This window comes from Thermothelomyces heterothallicus (assembly GCF_042370625.1).
Source record: "Thermothelomyces heterothallicus CBS 202.75 unplaced genomic scaffold P884_scaffold_10, whole genome shotgun sequence".
In the NCBI taxonomy this organism is placed as follows: Eukaryota; Fungi; Ascomycota; class Sordariomycetes; order Sordariales; family Chaetomiaceae; genus Thermothelomyces; species Thermothelomyces heterothallicus.
This window is the reverse complement of record NW_027192571.1, coordinates 588,764-605,899: the sequence shown is the minus strand read 5'-3', so window position 1 is coordinate 605,899 and position 17,136 is coordinate 588,764. Positions and strand designations below refer to the sequence as shown.

Below are 17,136 nucleotides of genomic sequence, written 5' to 3'. Positions count from 1 at the left end.
CGTATTGATCCTCGCCTTGGGGGCAATGCATACGCCAGGGAGCAAGAGGAGACCGGCGAAATGCGAAATGCAAACCTCTCTGCCTGCTCGATGGGCCCACAAGTTAGGTCAACCATCCGTCTCACTTCTCTTCACAACCCTCCCGGAGCCGTGTCTTTGTAGGCCATCTAAGTACCAGTTGTCATGCCAGTACGGATAGTCATGCGGGAACGTGACGGGGTACGGCGGAACGATGCTCTCCCGTTCTGCTGCCTCGACGATGTCCCTGCGAATATATAGGTGCGCCGACCCGACCGTATGCGGTGCTCTTCGCCGATCCAGTTTGAACTCCTCATAGCCGCCCGGGCCCGGGAGCGACACATCACCGCTACCGCCGGCTAGGACACGACTGCTGCTGCTGCTGCTGTTGTTGTTGTTGTTGTTGTTGTTTGGGTCAGCCCCTCGCCCGTTCTTTGACAACACAAGGCAGAAGCCCTTCTCATCCCGCCCGCGACGCCAAATCTTACCTCTCCTCGTCGCGAGTCCGACAGCACCATATCATCGCCGCCGGCTTGGCAGCATGTCTCCCCGACAACAATTCCGCCGCCAGTACCGCCGACGAACTCGGATCCACGGCATACAACAACGTATGCTCGTCCACGATCTCCCACACGCTCGGCACCTCCCGGCAGTCCACCACCTCGAGAGGCGGCAGGTGTGCTGCTCTCGCCACGCGCTGCAGAAGCCTCAGCGCGTGCCGGTCCTCCTTGCTGTACTCGTCGTCCCACAGGTACACGGAGACGTCGACCAGGTCCCGGTCCCCGGCGTACCCGGCGGTTGGCGGCATCTTGGAGAGCTTCTCGCGCAGCCTGTCCAGCCCGTCATCGAGCATCGCCTCTCCGCTTTCCGCTCCGCCCTTGTTCTCTCCTTCTCCCTCTTCCTTTTCCGTGGCTGCCGCCGCCGCCGCTCCTGCTTCGGCGGCCCCATCAGGAACAAGCATCGCCGGCGCTAAGGTCAGGTTCTGGATGGCGGTCAGCTTCTTAAAGTAGTACCTGATCAGCTGGTGTTCGATGCCGCGCCTGGAGGAGCAGAACTTGAGCATCGAGGCCATCTCGATGGCGGCAACGTGCCGGAGCAGGCTCTGGAGCGGGTCGTGGCGGCTGAGCTCTGCGGCGTTGAAGGCGGCCAGGAGGGCTCGGTCCCGGATCGCGTCCCGGTATGTGTGCTCTTGCTTGTGCTCTGCTTCTTCGTCCGCGTGGATGACGGCGCGGGTGCGGTGGTGGTCTGGGAACGGTCCGCCGTCTTCCTGAACGTCCCTGAAAGATCCGAGGTTGTAGCAGACTATTTTGGTCACCCCCCAGTCCCACAGCGGAAGGAGATAGTGCTGGTACCGCCAGAACTGAGCGCATATGCACGCTTTTTGACTGACGACTAGCATTAGCTGTGTCTTCTCCCAAAGGGCTAGCTAGTATGGGTGATTGACGGAGGAGGAGTGTGGTCGTGTTGACGTACCAAATCAGGGGCTGTTCGGCTTCTGTGCGGCCGAGAACTTTGAGAAATTCCTGCAATATTACCCGGGCCGGGGCTGGGGTTCTGCTCTGCTCATATGCAGGCCTGTCATGGAAGTCTCTCATGATAATAGTTATTTTGCTGTCGGTTCTGCTAGGTGCCTCTATATCCCCGATTGCTGTGTTTATCGACTGGCCTGCAGATTCTCTACTGGGTTCCTTGTGAGGCAGTTGACATGTAATTTATATAAGTACTTGAAACTTCTACATCCCTCGAATCTGGCAATGCATGACCCGGTCATCAGGAACGCCATGTCCTGTCCCACAACTTCGTCAGAAGGCCAGGTATAGTCGGCTAGATGCGCAAGCTTGTCACCCTGCAGGCCGGCCATTGTCGTTTTGGGTGCGTGATGCGGTCTCCCGGCGCTTCTCCGCTCCCTTGGGGCTTTGTATTCCCATTAGTCCGTACCGACTCCCTTGTCCGCTTGCAGCACACGACTTGGACCCTAATCCACCCGAGTCGGCATTCTAAGAACCTTGAGTGTAAAAGTCCTCCCCGGAAGGCATTGTATCAACACGACAGATGAGAACACGGTCCGTTCCAAGAGACTGCCACTTGTAGGTTGCTCATTGTGAGAAGACTGCGGCAATCGGAAGTGGAAGACGTGGTCTGTTGGCGTTGAGAACGAGATTCAGTGGATGATATGAGGATGAACCAGAGCATTGGCCAAAACCTGAAGACGCCCCTTTCTAAGGCCAAGGTCATGCCCACGAGTTTCGTGAGTTGCACATGAAAGGTGTAGGTAAGTCGGTCACTGAAGTGCGTCATTGAGTGTCCAACACATCTGCGCTTCTTCAGGTGGGGATGAACAGAATATGATGCGCAAGGAAAGGTCTAGTATATCACTGTTGATGGCGCCGCATAAGAAGACCCCCTCAGACACTGCTGCCAAGCATTGCTATATAGCCAGCGGTCAATCTTGAGAACAAGGAATCAGTGGGTTGTTGATCCGCAATGGTCAACAGAAGACTTTAAAAAAAGGGCTGCAGTTCCTCGCTTACTGCTTGATACTTAATTCCCGTTTTCTAAGTAGGGAGCCCAAATCCTAGTCGTCTTTCTGGCCTTGATCAAGGTTGGGAGCGCACAGGCGAGGTAAGCGTGGTGTTGCATTGTGCATACATACAAGACCGTACAGTACATAACTACATACATACGTATATTACACTAACTTAACCCTCTGTTACCGACCGGAGCGGTCCCTCTCGAATGATCAGCTACATCATAACCCTCTGCTGGAGGCACCGACTCGCAAGCAACGCTCCATCTCCCAACACACGAGAAGTAGAGCCCGCGAGGGAGAGGAACATGTCAACCCAGGACACAGGCAGCATCCCGCTTTCGCACGCCCCGGACGGGACCGGATACAAGCTCATGGAGCTGCCGCCCGAGCTGCTCGAGCTGCTCCAAGGCCAAGACCCTCCCACGCAAGTTTCACCCTAACCAACCCACATGGTCAAAAACGTTACCATTGGATGCCGTGTTTGAGAAACGAGTAATAACGAACTAACACTCTTAATAAACCAACCGTTAGTCTCACCTTGCACCCGTCACCAACCGCTGCCCTCCTCGAGACCCCGTCCAGCACCTACTCTCTCCGCCAAAAAAATACCTCCAACGCCCTCATCCTGTTGGCGCCCTCCAGCGCCAGCAGCGGCGGCGAGACTGCCGACGACGGGCGCCCTCCGGCAGCGGTCGGATTGGACACCATCGCCACCCTTCACGAGACCATTGAGCTCGTGCCCGAGGAGGGCAACACGGCCACGCCGGCGCCCAAGGCGAGGGGAAAGTGGCATGAGAAGTTTGGCCGGGGTCGCTGAGTCGCTGACTGACTCTTTGCTTTGAAACTATGCTAAGTTACTCCCCTCGCCGGCACTGAGAGCCGGGGCGGGGATTGTTGAATCGACCTAATTACGATTGCTATGGTAGTTCATTTCATGCACATTATCGATTCAGGGAGCCCACACGGCCGCTGGCTGCCCTTGATCAAGCAGTGGCTTATCATAGCATACGACATATCGCCAGGAACCGCACCATCATCACAGGTCATCGGCATATTTATATCGTGAAAATTCCAGTCAATCCCACCCTGCGCGAGACTCTGCGATCCCTGTTGCTACCCTACCCACCCGTCGCATCCTCTTATAACTTTTGCCTACCAGTTAGGCCGCCGAATACGTGTGAACGCGAACGCCCCATCCCCCCCCCCCCCCCCTTCTCTCCGCCAACCCCTCCTTCCTAACCCTACCCATGACCAAGAGAATATGGACGAGGACGACCAGAGATTATGCCAGGAAGATATAAGTCTAATGCCCATAACCGAGAACTCCATGCATGCTCACCCGGTGACTCGATCTTAGCAACTCACCGACCGACCGAGTCTGCCAGCGTAAAATGTGCGCGCTGATATCACCGCTAAATCAAGAGACGAACGCAGTGAAGGAAATCAACGCAAGCTCCAAAACGCCGAAAGTTAGAGCCGAATGAAAATGCTGAAGGGACCGCTGAACTCGGGCCTTGCCGAATAGGGACCTGGAAAACCCCGAGGCGTACATATAACCGCTAATTACATTCCACCGCAACTTGTAGATTCATGTTGAACCCCCCCCCCCCCCCCGGGGGTCATAGGTAGGTTAGCGAAATAGGCGAACCGTTCATTCACTTGCCTGTGTAAAGCTTCTGCAGAAAGAGGACGGATGCCAGCCTCGGTAATTAAGCGCCACCTTGATCTCTCGTCGGTGGGGGGAGCCCACCCTGAAATCCATGAGCCATATCAAACCCGCCAAACGGCCACGGAAACTGTTGTGCCAGAGGCTCCGCAGCGTTGTGAATGATTCCCTGTTCCCGAGTGTTCTGATCGGGCTGGATGATGGGCTGAGCAAGGTCGCTGGCCTGACTAGCTGGACCCTGAGCGGAGGCGTTTGGGAACGCGAGACCACCAAAGAGGGCGCGGGAAACCCCTGGGGTGGGTATTTCAGTACCCTCTTTTCCGGAGGCTCCGGTGTTGGCAGCGGTGCTGGTACGAGCTGCAACTCTCCGGTAAACCTCCCACGCGGCTTTCAGGCCCTCAGAAAGCGCTCGGCGAGCGCTCTGCTCAGGATTGGGCCCCAAGGGAACAGCAGCACCATTGGCTGGAGCGATTGCAGCAACCGGCGCAACAAGAACGCCCAGCGTGCCTAGTTGTGCGGCGGGATTCGCGAAGTTTGGCACATAGGAGGGAAGAGCGCCGGCTCGGGCCATTTGCGCTGCCGGTCCTTGTTGAGTCCGAGCCTGTTGAGCTTGAGCTTGTCCGGCGGGTGCTGCGAGATTTGTCTGCGGGGCGAGCACTTGGGCAAATGGTTGCCATGGTGCAAAGACCGCTGGTTGATTATGCTGTACGAATGGGAACGGGGGCGGAGCCGGATTCACTGCTGGAATACATCAGCTAGACTGCGCGCAGACCGGACAGGCCGTGACCGGAAACTGGTCTCGGAACATACCAGCTATATCATCGTGCTGGTATGCCCCTACCCTCTCACGAATGACGGCATGTTGGAAGGCTCTCGGCCTGGGGCCCGGATCTGTGGTTCTACGCCGCTCATCGTCTTTTCCAGCTTGCTCTGAGAAGTTGACCTTTAACAGGTCCTCGTTCAAGTCGGGATTCTCACTAGCCACTTGCTTTCGGGCCAACTCCTCAGCTGCTCGGACCTCGTTTCGATGCCGCTGCTCGACGTCATCGAACAAGGGGCAGTTGCCTCTCTTCCCGCCTCGAGACCGATCGTCAAAGTGGGAATAGTCGCACGACTTTGAGCAGACGTAGCACTGTACATTCCCACACCCGGCGCGTGTGCATCTCATCTTGTTGCAGCCGTTCTCCTTGATAAAGGCCGTGCCACCTATTCATAATCAGTAAGGTCGAGGAAAGACGGGGAGCGAAGACTGACACTTGTTACACTTGCGGATCAGCGCAGCAGACATGGCCTCTTCAATCCTGCGGCGGGCCGAGATACCGCGCTCCTCGGCGGCTTCCTCGCAAGTTTTGGGTATATGCGTCTGCCGTCGACAGAGGCGGCAACTGACCAGGCGGCACTCTGGGTTCTCGCACCGGAACTCTTTGTTTTCCCCAACGGAAGGATACTCGGCCGCGTACCGGCAGAACGGGCAATGTTCCAACCCGTCAATGCCTGCCAAGCGCAAGACCTCCTCTTGCTCAATCAGCTCCAAGGCTGTGGTCAGCTTGTCATCCAAGAACAGCTCCTTCTGGTCCTTGCAGAATGTGCCATCGCATCCCTCCACAGACATGCAGCCAAGGCGATGCTGGGAGAGACCGATCGCATGCTCGGCCATCTTTCGGGCGCAAGGCCGGCAGAACCAATGCGTGTTTTCCCCGTCACAGTGAACCATTCTGTTTAAGGCCAGCTCGTCGTAGCAACAGCCGCATTCTGCGACAGTTCCATCGGCTCTGGCGCGCTGCAGATTCTCCTCCTCTTCTTGTGCTTTTCGCCTCTCTTCTGCCTCGTTGGACTTTCGTGCCTGAGCCTTCGCGGCACAGACGGCGCGGGCTGCGTTGAACGCCTCGAGCGCGTCAAGCTCTGCTGGCTCATGATTGCCGGTACGTAAGGCTTCTTCTGGATGAGGTCGCCTGGAAACGACCCTCTTGATTCTCATAGGTCTCGCCTCCGGGTTCCAAGATGCCTCGTCGAGGAGGAGGTATGTGGTATATAGCTGCTGGTTGTTCGCCTTGAACGCGCTTTCGATATCGTCGACGTATCGCTCAGGGAAAGACGCTTTAAGTAGAGATTTTCTGTCTGACGGTCAACCACAAAGCCGAAGGCACATAATAGAACAAGTAGTGCTTCTGAGATATCAAGCCATGCCGACTTACGCTGTCTTGAGATAAAGGCTGACATATGCGGGGCCATTACTAGCAAGCCTCGGATCTGCGCCCTCGAACTTTTTGCTCAATTTCTCTTCCTCGTTCTCGTCCTCGTCTTCTCGTCGTTTTCTCTTGAGGGAGTTTGACTGCTTCGGATATGACTGCTCCTTTTCCAAATTGTCCAAAAGCTCAGTTATGAGACTTTGCGAGTTGCCCTCATGTTTGGCAACCTGGCTCTTGAGATAATCTGAGCAGATGTCCGGAAAACAGTCCAAGACAATCTCCTCGCATCTTAATGTCCCATCTTGCTCAGCGTCTGGCCCCAAAGTGGGCCGAAGGATGGGGGACATTGCAGGCGATCGTTCTCTGTAGCAAATGTCAGTATGGCTAGGACAGTGTTTAGAATTAGTTGTTTCAACCGTCAACTAGCGTCAAGGGAGCAGTATGTTGATGGTTTTTTTTTTTTTTTTTTTTTTTGCTTCCTTTGATTTTCAAGCCGGTCGGAACAAGGCATCTGTTCGTAAAGCAAGGAGAACAACCGGGGACCCGAAGGTCTCGCGTCTTCTTCAAAGCTGAGACGAAGGCCGCAGAAATGGCCTGGCCAGACACCGAAGAATCTAACAAGGCATGAAATTCACCGCATGACATACCCAAAGACCGACCAACACCACGACATCCGATGACTTGGGTAGATTCCGTCTGAGATAATTATAGGCGCATGGTGAGACCCAATAATCTATGCAGATGCCAAGCCCCGGACAGCCTGTGTTGGTGGTCGATAGTTCTGCCATGCGGTTACCGGCAAGCGCCGTGAAACTGCATCCGCGCCATGCCGTGCAAGAATCAGATTAGGATGAAAAAAAAAAAAGGAAAGAAGACACACAGGACAAACTGAGGAAAGTAGTCATCAATGACGAGATCGTCAAAATAGTCCGGTTGGGGCAGCGAGAGCGGTGAGGGCGATGGTAGGGGAGTAGGCGAGTCGGAGATGACGACTTCATTTGGGTACACCATCGCGAACTCGTCGAGTGGGAAGGAAGGTGTTGCAAGTGTGTGAGAATGAAGGAAGAATTCGGAGGAAAAGAAAGATGGCGGCGGTCACCGAGAGATTGAGCGCACAGCCTGCCGGGAAGCTGGGATAGTTGCGATGGGGTAATAGTTGTGAGCCAAAAGTGGCAGAAGTTCTCCCAGGACAAGAATGGAGACAAGGTAGAGTCAGTGAGCATCCACAAGTAATCGAGAAGCGTGCAGAAAGACCGAGGCGGGCCTCAAAAAGAGACAGCCAGCGCCAACAAGGCTGCCTCCATGCTTTTCAGTCAGCTTCCGAAGTAAACGCACGTGCCTGAATGCCTATACTGCTGGTCGACAGCCGGAGTACCTTTCAAGGCGGGGAGGAGGCACCCGGCTGGCCTTTCAGTGGTCGTTCGCATGCCAATCAATGCAGTTGAGTTGTGGCCAATCTTGGCAGCTTACTGTGCTGCTAGCGACATACAGTCCAGTCCAGGAAGGCAGGCGAGCGGTCTTGGATGCTGGAAGAGGGCGGAATTTAAAGGGGCCAACTCCGGTCCTGAACGCCTCACCGAATCGTGACAAGGCATCGAATACGCAGGCTGAGTCCGCATTGTTCGTAGTATCGCTCTGCGTGGATGAAGTCGGTCCTGATTGTGCACCGCTAGTAAAGCGGGGAATCCGCGCATTACAACGCCTGGTTGCGACAGCCAGGAACAAAAGCTGCTGTCAACGGACAGGCAGTTTGTGCATCCACCACAGCACATGCCAACTCCTAGCCACCCGCCCCGGCGGACAGCGTCAACTCGACACGACAAACGCCGCTTCTTCGGTGTCAGGCCATGCAGCGACAGCTTTACTCGTCGTCCGAGCTCTGAGAATCGATTTCCTCGTCTTGCTCCTCCTCGGAGCTCGATGGGATATTCGGCCGCCTTCGACGACGCGTTGCCTGCGCTTTGGAAACCGCCTTCCGCTTCGGCCTTGTGCTCATGACCGATGTGCTCGGTTCAGCTGCCGGCTCTCGACCGCCTTCCCCATGGTCAATCTCCAGCCCACCGTCTTCGCTTCCTGTGCCCTCCTCTTCATCGACCACAGGGAAGAAGCCCGAGGTCAGACTTGTCGTCTTCTCTTCTGCATCTTCATAACCTTCCGGCAGGAACCCTCCGCCCATGTCCTCGTCCTCTAACCCCGTACCCGCATCAACATCTCGCGTCTCCTCGCCCTTGGCCTCTCCGCCGCCGCCTGGCCCTGCGGCATCCGCGCTAACCTCGACCTGCCCGTAGTCCTGTTTGATCCTCTCGACGATCCGCAGCCCCATGAGAAACCGTCTCCACATGCTCAGCGCCGCCTTCCGCCTCTTCTCATCTTCCTTCCTCTTCTTCTCCGCCTCGTCCTTGGCCAGCTCCTCCATCACCGCATCATAATGCTCCTCGGCAATTACGATTCCCTGAATGACCGGCACGGCCATGCGGTGGCCAAACTCGAAATCCACTACGGCTTCGGCGAAGTCGATCCCTAGCCTCTTGGCCACGCGCAAGGCGCCGCGGTAGGGCACGTGCACGGCGCCCTGGGGGCACATGTGCTCGACAAACAAGTCAATGTTGCCGTACTCGTTCTTGGGGATGATGCCGTCTCGGATGGGCGGCGGGATGATCCAGTCGGTCTGGTCGAAGCTGTACAAGCCCTGGAGCACCTTCTCGCCCGTCGCCGCCTCTGCCTCGGCAATCTCGCGCTGCCTGTTGGTCGTCGCCGCCCGGTAGGGTACTCGCTTGAGCGGCTGCTCGCCCGGCTTCGGCGCGCGGCCCTGCTTGTGCCAGGTCTCGGCGCTTTTCACCTGCACCACGTCCTTTCGCAAGTACACAGGTTCTTCTTCCCCCGCCTTGCCCTTGTTTTTGAATATCTTCACAGGCTTGGCGTTGGGCAGGAGGGCTTCCTCGCGTTTGAGGTGGCGCGCGAGGACGAATTCCTTGGATTGTTTGTAGTACTGGAGGGTCTCTTCGCCGTCTTTGATCTCTCTTTTCTCGTGCTTGACGGGCTTGAGGTCACTGGCGTCTTCGACCTGGTCGGCTTCTGTGACGGGGTGCTTCGGTCCACCCCTGGCATAGCCCCTCATGACGGACTTGAACCAGTCGAACTGGTCATACCGCTTAACTTTACCGTGCCGGTTGTACACAGGTACCTTTTCGGTCGGCATACGCATCCCCTTCGTCCGGCCGGGCAGCATCTGCCGCTTGAGATAGCGAATTGTGACGTCCTTGGCCGTTCCGTCCCGAGAGTGCCCAACAACGTATGCCATGACCTGCTTAGCCTTGTCTGCCTTCCCGCCACGAGGCTCCAGCGATTCGACGAGCTCTCGGTTTGTAGCAATCACAGACTTGACAATGGGATCAACTGGAAGGTACTTGTTCGTCACCGGGGAGAGAACTTCAGTCCAGTAGTGAGGAAACTCTAGATCCGCATCGTAAACCTTCCCCCGTTTCGGTGGCGCTTGTGGAAGCTCAATCGCAAGGTCGTCATCGCTGTCGTCAACAGCTAACGCAGAGTCAGATGGCTCCTCCATCTCTGCTTGCTTGTTCCGTCTCGATTTTCGAGTGGGCACAGCACTTTTCGCCGTTCTTGTTGAACGAGGCTTCGGAGCGGCTGTCCCTTTCCGGACGACCTCTTCTGAATCTTTTTGTGCAGTTTGCCCAAAGCTGAATCCTTCCTTCTCAGGATCCGCCTCCTCCAGTTTGGTCCAGCCAAAGCCCAGCGGCTGAAGATTAGCAACGAGGCGAGCCTCCAGACCCAACGCCCTGAGAAGAGCCGTGAACAGCTGAGCGCCCACGTCACGGCTGCCGGCACATTCTTGGGCACAAATTCGAAACTCATCCAAGTTCCGGATTCGCTCCCCAAACCTCTCCTGGTCATGCCCCTCTTGCTTGAAGGCCTTGGTCAGCCGGTCAAGCCGCTCCAAAGACATGTAGCCCCACTTCCGCAACCCGGGTGCGGTGATACGGAATCGCTGCTTCCACCAGGAGGCGAGATACTTCATCAGTCTGAACAGGGGGTCACCGTGGCTCATATCCACGGCGCCCTTTTCCAAGCGCTGGGATGGCTCGCTCCAGTCCCTGGGTTTCCGGAGCTGTGCTTTCCCCTTTCCCTTGACGTCCTGTTGTATCCTGCCGCTTCTTGGTGATTCCTCTGGGACTTCCAGGCCACTAGCCACCTTCCACCTATCCACCTCCGCCCACAGTCGTGGAGGGAGATGTGACAACAGGATCCCTTGCACGATGGGATCACACAGCCATGAGTTGCGGATGGCGTTATGCCAAAGGAGGAATTGGACGTGAACGCAATGCGTGGCAATGCGGATCTTGCGTTCCAACTTGGACGGGCCTTTCTTCCCCAACGCATTCGCCAGCGATATCCTCGTGTCCCTAATCAAGGTTAATTCGAGGTCGCCAGAGGGCGTTGGTACGTTTGTCAAGGCCGCGTGCGGTGTTTTGACATCTTCAAACTCAATGTCTTCGTCTTCGTCGTCTTCGTCGTCCTCCTCCCCCTCCTCGTCTTTATCCTCTTTATCGGTAGGCGCTCCAACCTTATGTCGCTTTGGGGCTGGAATATCCTCAAAGTCGGCATCGGACAGCGACGACAGTGAGCTTTCGTCGTCCTCACTGTCGTCTATCTTCAAAACTGACGAGCCATTTCGGGTTGAGGACCGTGGAGTCGAGCTTGCATCAAGGTCATCGAAAAGGGTCGACTTGCGCGGCGGAGCTATGGCAGTTTTTGTCTCGCGACCCTGGTTCGGTTTCGATTCATTTTGAGTGGGCGGTGTATCGTCACGTATTCTTTTGCGCGGAACATAGGGAGGCATATCGATCTGAAAGCGGTTCGCTGTGGCGAGACATGTTGAAAGTCTGAGAGAACTTGGAGGTTATCGGAATGGCCGGGGGCGGCCAAGGTTTGCCTGCCGCGCTTTCTTGCCCCAGATGCCAAGACCGCTAACTGAGGAGCTGGGGATCGGCGCCTACACTAGCGCTCCCCTGCCGTGGTTGGCCCCGCTGATCTCGCCAAGCTGTCGGGTCCGGTCCCTTCGAGATCGTTCCAGTGACCCTGAAACTACTGACACAACACAGCTGCGAGGGGGGCTAGGCAACCAAACCTCGTCATCTTCTCAACCCACTCGCTTGGTCAGCGACCCCCGTAGAAAGATTCCTCAACCGGGGGCGCGCCTCCGATTACGTGACCCGATGCCGCCTAGTCCTGCCCTACCATAACTTATTTAAACCGAACAGCAGCCCGTCCCCCCCTCCCCGGGTCAGCCCCGCAATCATGGCTTCTCCAAACCCGAACAAGTCTGACGAGACCTCGTACGTTCAAATGTCCGCCGCCGCAGTCGACAGCCGCAGCACCGACGCGAGCCTGGTAGGCTCCCACTGCCAGTACAGCTACTGCAACCAGCTCGACTTCCTCCCGTTCCGATGCCAGAGCTGCAACAAGACCTTCTGCCTCGAGCACCGCACCGAAGACAGCCACGAATGCACGAACCCGGGGGCGTGGGCGGCGCGCCGGCGCGAGCAGGAACTGGCCAGGCCGTCGCTGGGCCAGGGCAAGCCCATGCGCGACCCGGTGGGCCGGAAGAAGGTGTGCGCCGACGACAACTGCAGCGCCGTCATCGGCACGCCGCTCGCGCCGGGCGTGCCCTGCCCCAGCTGCAACCGCGACTACTGCCTCAAGCACCGGCTGCGCGAGGAGCACGACTGCAGCAGCAAGACGCCGATCGGGGCCCGCGCCGCCGGCGCGGCCCAGGCCGCCGCCGTCGCCGAGGGGGCCCGGAGCGCGCTGGAGCGCTTCCGCCTGTGGGGCCAGGCCAAGAAGCAGCAGGCCAAGATCTCTCTCGCGCCGGCAAGCTCGAAGCCCAAGGTCGCGCAGATGCTCGCGGTCAACAATCTCAAGAAGACGGCCAAGGGGGACGCCAAGATTGCGCCCGAGAAGAGGATATACCTGTACGTCGAGGCCGAGGCGGCGACGGCCAGGGCCAAGATTCCGAAGGGCGAGTTCTTCTACTCGCACGATTGGGTGGTTGGCAAGATGCTGGATGCTGCGGCGCGGAGTTTGCAGGTGCCGAATATCAACAACCAGTCGAGCTCGGAGGAGGACAAGTTACGGGTGTTCCATGTCGAAGGAGGGCGATTGCTAGACTTCAACGAGAAATTGGGCGACGTGTTGCAGAGCGGCAACACCGTTGTCTTGTTGAGGGGTGTTGGGCCGCCGCCGGATCTGATCGAGGCATGACCAAGAGACTTCTTACAGCGGTGTTGTTCGGCATAGCGTTTTGGGGGAGCTCAACGCTTGGCGTTTTGCGGATAGACAGGTTTTGTGATATAAAGGGGCCACTGTAATATCGCAAGTTGGGTCATGGGATAGTTTAATTTTTTTATTTATTTTTTTGGCATCTGATAGGAGGCATTATTATACCCTTTCATCAAGTGACCCTAATAGTTGTTCACGCTACATGCCGTCTGCCGTTCCGAAACACCTTCATCAAGCAGTGACTCTAGAGCGGGGGTTGCGTACTATAACACAACAAACTCAGGGCAGAGATTGTCGCCATCAAATGCCCGGTAATCTCACTCCCTCTTCTCTTTCGGCCTCTCGCTCAGCCGTTTTTCCCTCCCGATGAGCGGCGCGTTCCCCACGGCATGAGGGCCGCCAAAGGTCTCGAACCCCTTGTGGAACGCCCACTCGACCGCATTCTCGACCGGCTTGTCGAACAAGGCCGGCAGGAACGGCACGACCGAGAGGCCCAAACCGATCGGGCCCCACGTCCTCAACGTCGCATTCTTGACGTCCTTCATGGCGCGTCCGCTATACTTCACCACGCTGTGGATGGTAAACGCCGGCAACCCCATGCTCGCGATGCTCTGGAAGATGCCGCGCTGCAGCATCACCGTCCTGTAGTCCTCCAGGGGGGGGATGACGCCGGGCGGGGCGGCCGGCCTGGGTGCTGCTCCGTCATCGTCCAGCCCGAGGATCTGCTGCTGGCGCGTGGTCAGCTCGAGCTGCGGGTTCAGAACCCGCTGGTTGTGCAGGTACGCCTTGTAGCCTTCGTAGCTGACGTCGCCGAGGATGTAAGCCCACGAGACGCCGTACGCGGAGCGCACCAGCCAGGGGTGCGCCACGGGCCTGAAGGACTCGCCAATGTCCGACGTGTAGGCCACGTAGCGGTGGGCGGAGAGGAGGATGGTGCGGAAGCGGGCTGCGTAGGCGGCATAGCGAACGTTGGAGTCGGTGGACGGCGGTACGCTGTTTGGTTATACGCATGTCGGTTAGCACTGGTTTCATTCTGGACATGAGAAGGCGGGCGGCGGGACGTACTAGCCCTCGACTAGCTCGTCGAACAGATTTTCTTCTTTTCCGGACTTGTCCAAAAGCCGCTGGAGCTTCGGTGGCAGCTTCTGCTTCTCAGGGAGATTCTTAGGGTCGATGTCGGTGTCGGCGGCCGCCTTCTTCAGGTGGTCTGCCGCGCTTTGGGACTGCGGCGATGTGGTGGATTCATTTTGCGCGTTTGACGGAGCCGTCGGCTTCTCGGAGCTGCTGCTGAAGGGCCACATGGTGTAACGACAGTTGTAGAAGGGTCAGCTGCTACATCAGCTTAGTGTTTGCAGGTGAGAACCGAAAAGTCGTCATATATTCTTCCCCCACTAGTCCTTTCGTTCAAGTCGGGAACAATCGGAAAACCGTTCGAATTAGGTCCGGTGGTCGAACCTCGGCGTATGACAAGGACTAAAGACGCCAGTAGTTGTTTATGAGCTCGTCTAACAATCTGCAGTTTCTTGGAAGATCAAGCTTGCAAATCATCGAGGGAAACCAGCCTAAGCCTGAAGCGTCTCGCCTCTGAGAGTTCTCAAATCAGTGACGTCGTTCTGGTTGCTATCTCCACAGCTGATAAGCAATGTGCCGCTCAAACTACCCCTTGTTCTGATGTGGGGCCGGACCTCCGACACGAATGGCCCGTGCGCATACTTCATCCGGTTCCTGGCAAAATCTCGGGTATTCAGGGACGGACCTGACGTCCCTGCGACGTTTTAAGCTTTGCAATCGCCAAACTCCGCGTCCTTCCGACAGCTTCACGACCAGGACTTCCACCACCACATCGCGAAACTCATCCGCCCTCTCCGCCAAAATGGTACAGACATACAAGATCTTTGGCGCGAACGTTGGCTCGCACTACGTCAGTTCCCCCCCCCCCGGCCGGGAAAAAAGATTGAAGCTCCCAAGCTTTCGGTGTACTCAAATACCTCGGACCATGTCCTGCCCAGCTCCATTGAGATTCAACACGGAGTAGCTGACATTGAGAACCGCTGCAGCTGGCGATGGGCGTCCTCGGCACGCTGTTTGCGGGCTCCTACGCCGCATTTGGTGGTGGTAGCAAGGCGCAACCCGCCTCCCCCCCGATCAATGCTTCCAGCTCCGACGAGGCCGATTTCATCAAGTGCGCTTATATCCCTTTGGCTCATTCGTGATGGGGTCATTTATCTGACACGACAACAGGAAGTTTGTGGAGGAGGCGCAGGCGGGCGAGAAGAATTCGGGCGGCGCCGCGAAGCACTGATTCAAGTGTGTCGAATGGCTGTCGAGAGGCGGGAGGGCACAGAGCCCTGTGTACATGTATAGCGGGCGTTCACTGGGAGCACGTTTGCCTACTAGGTTGAAACCCTCAAGACGAATGCAGAACGACTCGATCCCCTTCTATGATGTGTCCAGTGCCGTGTGTTTAGGCTCGGGCAAACTGAAAAAGAAGGACAACATCCTTGCCCGTATGCTGGTGAGGGTTGAGATGTTGGCAACCTGAGCTACAGCGAAGTCAACTTGCGCGGTATTTCTAGGATGCGTTCCAAACCATTGAGGATATCACCAGCTTCATGCCCCGATATCTGTCTCAAAGCTTGGCAGCATCATTACTATTACCCTCTCGAGTAGGTCGGGAATCTGCACAAGCTGCTATAGAGAGAATTGGCCTTTACCTAAACCTACGCCGTGACACCACCGAGAAAAACCTTCCAGCGGCACCATCAGCACTATTCATAGTTACTCAACGTTTGGACGAAGACGATTCCGCGCGCTCTAGCCCGGTGGCCAAATCCGGGGCAGAGACCGGAAGCCAACAAGGCAAAGTATGCGTGCTGTGATGCGCAGTCTTCCTCCCAATGAGTCTGCTTAGAATGGAAGAGGAGATGGTGCCATCATACGTTTGCCCTTGACGAAGTCCTCGAGAACCCGACTCCAGCCGTTGTCTTAAAACTGCTAGGCCAGGGACACCGTATGACCTTGATTTCTCGAGATCATGTCTACTGCCGGCAAAAAGACTGGTTTTCTCTCAGCGATGGCTTAAGCTCAGTACGGTGAACTCCGAGCTCCGAGTTCGAACTCGGAATCGCTGTCTCACTTCCAGAGGTCTATTTTTCCCTGGATATATGGTTAAGCGTCGGCTTCTGGGATGGAGCGCAACAGGCAAACAGTGAAAAGGGGCTAAAGGAACTCTTGACAAAATGCATCAGCATCAGGTGCTGTTGAGTACAGTCGAGAAAATGGGAATGACTTCTCTATTAATTAATAAACTTCAAACAGACCCTCATATTAATAACCAAAACAAAGCTGCTCCCAGTACGCTTGCTTTTCAAAATCATGCACGTAGCTTCCGAGCTGCCGGCGGGAGGGTGCTCAGCGACAATCTGGTCCCTCTAGAAAAGAGCACCCAACTGCGGGCCACATCCTCCCTCTGAGGCTTTCCATGCGCCTTGACACAACCCAGCCTCATCGCGCTGCAGAAGATTGAGTTCGTCAGCCACCCCGGATGGCGTAGGCAGGTGCAATGTTGACCGACCACTAACCTTTTCAATAAATTAAGTTCCTTTCTTTTTTTTTTTTTTTCAAGTCACGAGGAGGGTCTAACACTTGACACAGTACGCGTTGAGGCCGCCGTCGCTCACGGAACAGCACGCCGATATCTGCGAGCAGTTGTATGACGGAACCCACTGGCCCACGCCGTTGCAGACCAAGATCCCACCATACAGGCACCTCCAGTAGCCGGGTGTGCACTCGGCGCGCTTCCCCAGATGGAGCGCCGAATAAGCCTGAGGCAAGGTAAAGCCGGTGGCGGAGGTGGCAAGGCCGAGCACGGCAACGGTGGCGGTTGGGAGCTGCATTGTCCGGGGTTGTAATGCGTTGTGGAATGTGCAGATGGCCCAGTTGAGTGGGAAGGAGGTGGTGCTAAGCCGGGAGCGAGCGCCTGGATGGTGATGTTTGGAACTCTTGCCTACCTTCACAGCTCCGGAAGACGAGGAGACCTAACCTCTCTTATAGTTATATGGTCTAATACTTGATCCATACCTCTGCTGCCTGGCTGATCACCTCTGCATCTCGACGGTCTGATCTGACCACCAACGGATCTCGGCAGGATCAGTTGGCACGCTCTTCTGGATCAGCGTCAGAGAGTGAGCGCGTTGTCGCCGCGGATAATGCCTTGAACAATCAACTCGTGCTCCACATCTGGGGTACACAGAGCTCCATGATTGTCTCGCTATGAGGGTCGCTATGCTGAGATGCCAAGGTATGCAGCGCCGATGTAACTTGGGATCTTATTCGCATCAACCTCAACAACCAATGTCGATCATCAACCAACGCAATGTGGCTCTGTGGGCCTTACGAGGCTGCTGACATGCATAGAGCTCTTGTCATTAAGCAAG

At 56.4% G+C, this 17,136-nt stretch overlaps 8 protein-coding genes across 8 annotated transcripts; 4 read left to right on the top strand and 4 right to left on the bottom strand.

The window, feature by feature from the left end:
• Positions 1-30: 30 nt before the first annotated feature.
• Positions 31-1,613, bottom strand: P884DRAFT_223341 (uncharacterized protein; the record flags this gene model as incomplete). The annotated part of the gene is made up of 4 exons (XM_069439556.1): positions 31-397; positions 627-930; positions 1,322-1,403; positions 1,488-1,613. The coding sequence occupies 4 exons, from the start codon at positions 1,611-1,613 to the stop codon at positions 109-111; spliced, it is 801 nt and encodes a 266-aa protein (XP_069297877.1). The 3' UTR covers positions 31-108.
• A 1,146-nt stretch (positions 1,614-2,759) lies between these two features.
• On the top strand, positions 2,760-3,589 carry P884DRAFT_259317 (uncharacterized protein). The gene is made up of 2 exons (XM_069441334.1): positions 2,760-2,972; positions 3,080-3,589. The coding sequence occupies exons 1-2, from the start codon at positions 2,854-2,856 to the stop codon at positions 3,363-3,365; spliced, it is 405 nt and encodes a 134-aa protein (XP_069297876.1). The 5' UTR covers positions 2,760-2,853; the 3' UTR covers positions 3,366-3,589.
• Positions 3,590-4,257: 668 nt separating this feature from the next.
• On the bottom strand, positions 4,258-6,750 carry P884DRAFT_269548 (uncharacterized protein; the record flags this gene model as incomplete). Its single annotated transcript, XM_069442280.1, has 5 exons — positions 4,258-4,952; positions 5,025-5,420; positions 5,469-5,553; positions 5,605-6,328; positions 6,410-6,750. 5 exons carry the CDS (start codon positions 6,748-6,750, stop codon positions 4,258-4,260), a joined length of 2,241 nt encoding a protein of 746 aa, XP_069297875.1.
• A 1,514-nt stretch (positions 6,751-8,264) lies between these two features.
• P884DRAFT_299558 (uncharacterized protein) lies at positions 8,265-11,261 on the bottom strand (the record flags this gene model as incomplete). The annotated part of the gene is made up of 1 exon (XM_069444695.1): positions 8,265-11,261. The coding sequence occupies one exon, from the start codon at positions 11,259-11,261 to the stop codon at positions 8,265-8,267; it is 2,997 nt and encodes a 998-aa protein (XP_069297874.1).
• Positions 11,262-11,719: 458 nt separating this feature from the next.
• On the top strand, positions 11,720-12,682 carry P884DRAFT_277416 (zinc finger-like protein; the record flags this gene model as incomplete). The annotated part of the gene is made up of 1 exon (XM_069443070.1): positions 11,720-12,682. One exon carries the CDS (start codon positions 11,720-11,722, stop codon positions 12,680-12,682), a length of 963 nt encoding a protein of 320 aa, XP_069297873.1.
• Positions 12,683-13,017: 335 nt separating this feature from the next.
• P884DRAFT_200075 (mitochondrial 18 KDa protein-domain-containing protein) lies at positions 13,018-14,001 on the bottom strand (the record flags this gene model as incomplete). The annotated part of the gene is made up of 2 exons (XM_069438272.1): positions 13,018-13,693; positions 13,766-14,001. The coding sequence occupies 2 exons, from the start codon at positions 13,999-14,001 to the stop codon at positions 13,018-13,020; spliced, it is 912 nt and encodes a 303-aa protein (XP_069297872.1).
• A 572-nt stretch (positions 14,002-14,573) lies between these two features.
• P884DRAFT_299555 (uncharacterized protein) lies at positions 14,574-15,002 on the top strand (the record flags this gene model as incomplete). The annotated part of the gene is made up of 3 exons (XM_069444694.1): positions 14,574-14,621; positions 14,758-14,882; positions 14,942-15,002. 3 exons carry the CDS (start codon positions 14,574-14,576, stop codon positions 15,000-15,002), a joined length of 234 nt encoding a protein of 77 aa, XP_069297871.1.
• P884DRAFT_259311 (uncharacterized protein) lies at positions 14,942-16,018 on the top strand. The gene has a single exon (XM_069441333.1). The coding sequence runs from the start codon at positions 15,313-15,315 to the stop codon at positions 15,577-15,579; it is 267 nt and encodes an 88-aa protein (XP_069297870.1). The 5' UTR covers positions 14,942-15,312; the 3' UTR covers positions 15,580-16,018.
• Positions 16,019-17,136: the final 1,118 nt, after the last annotated feature.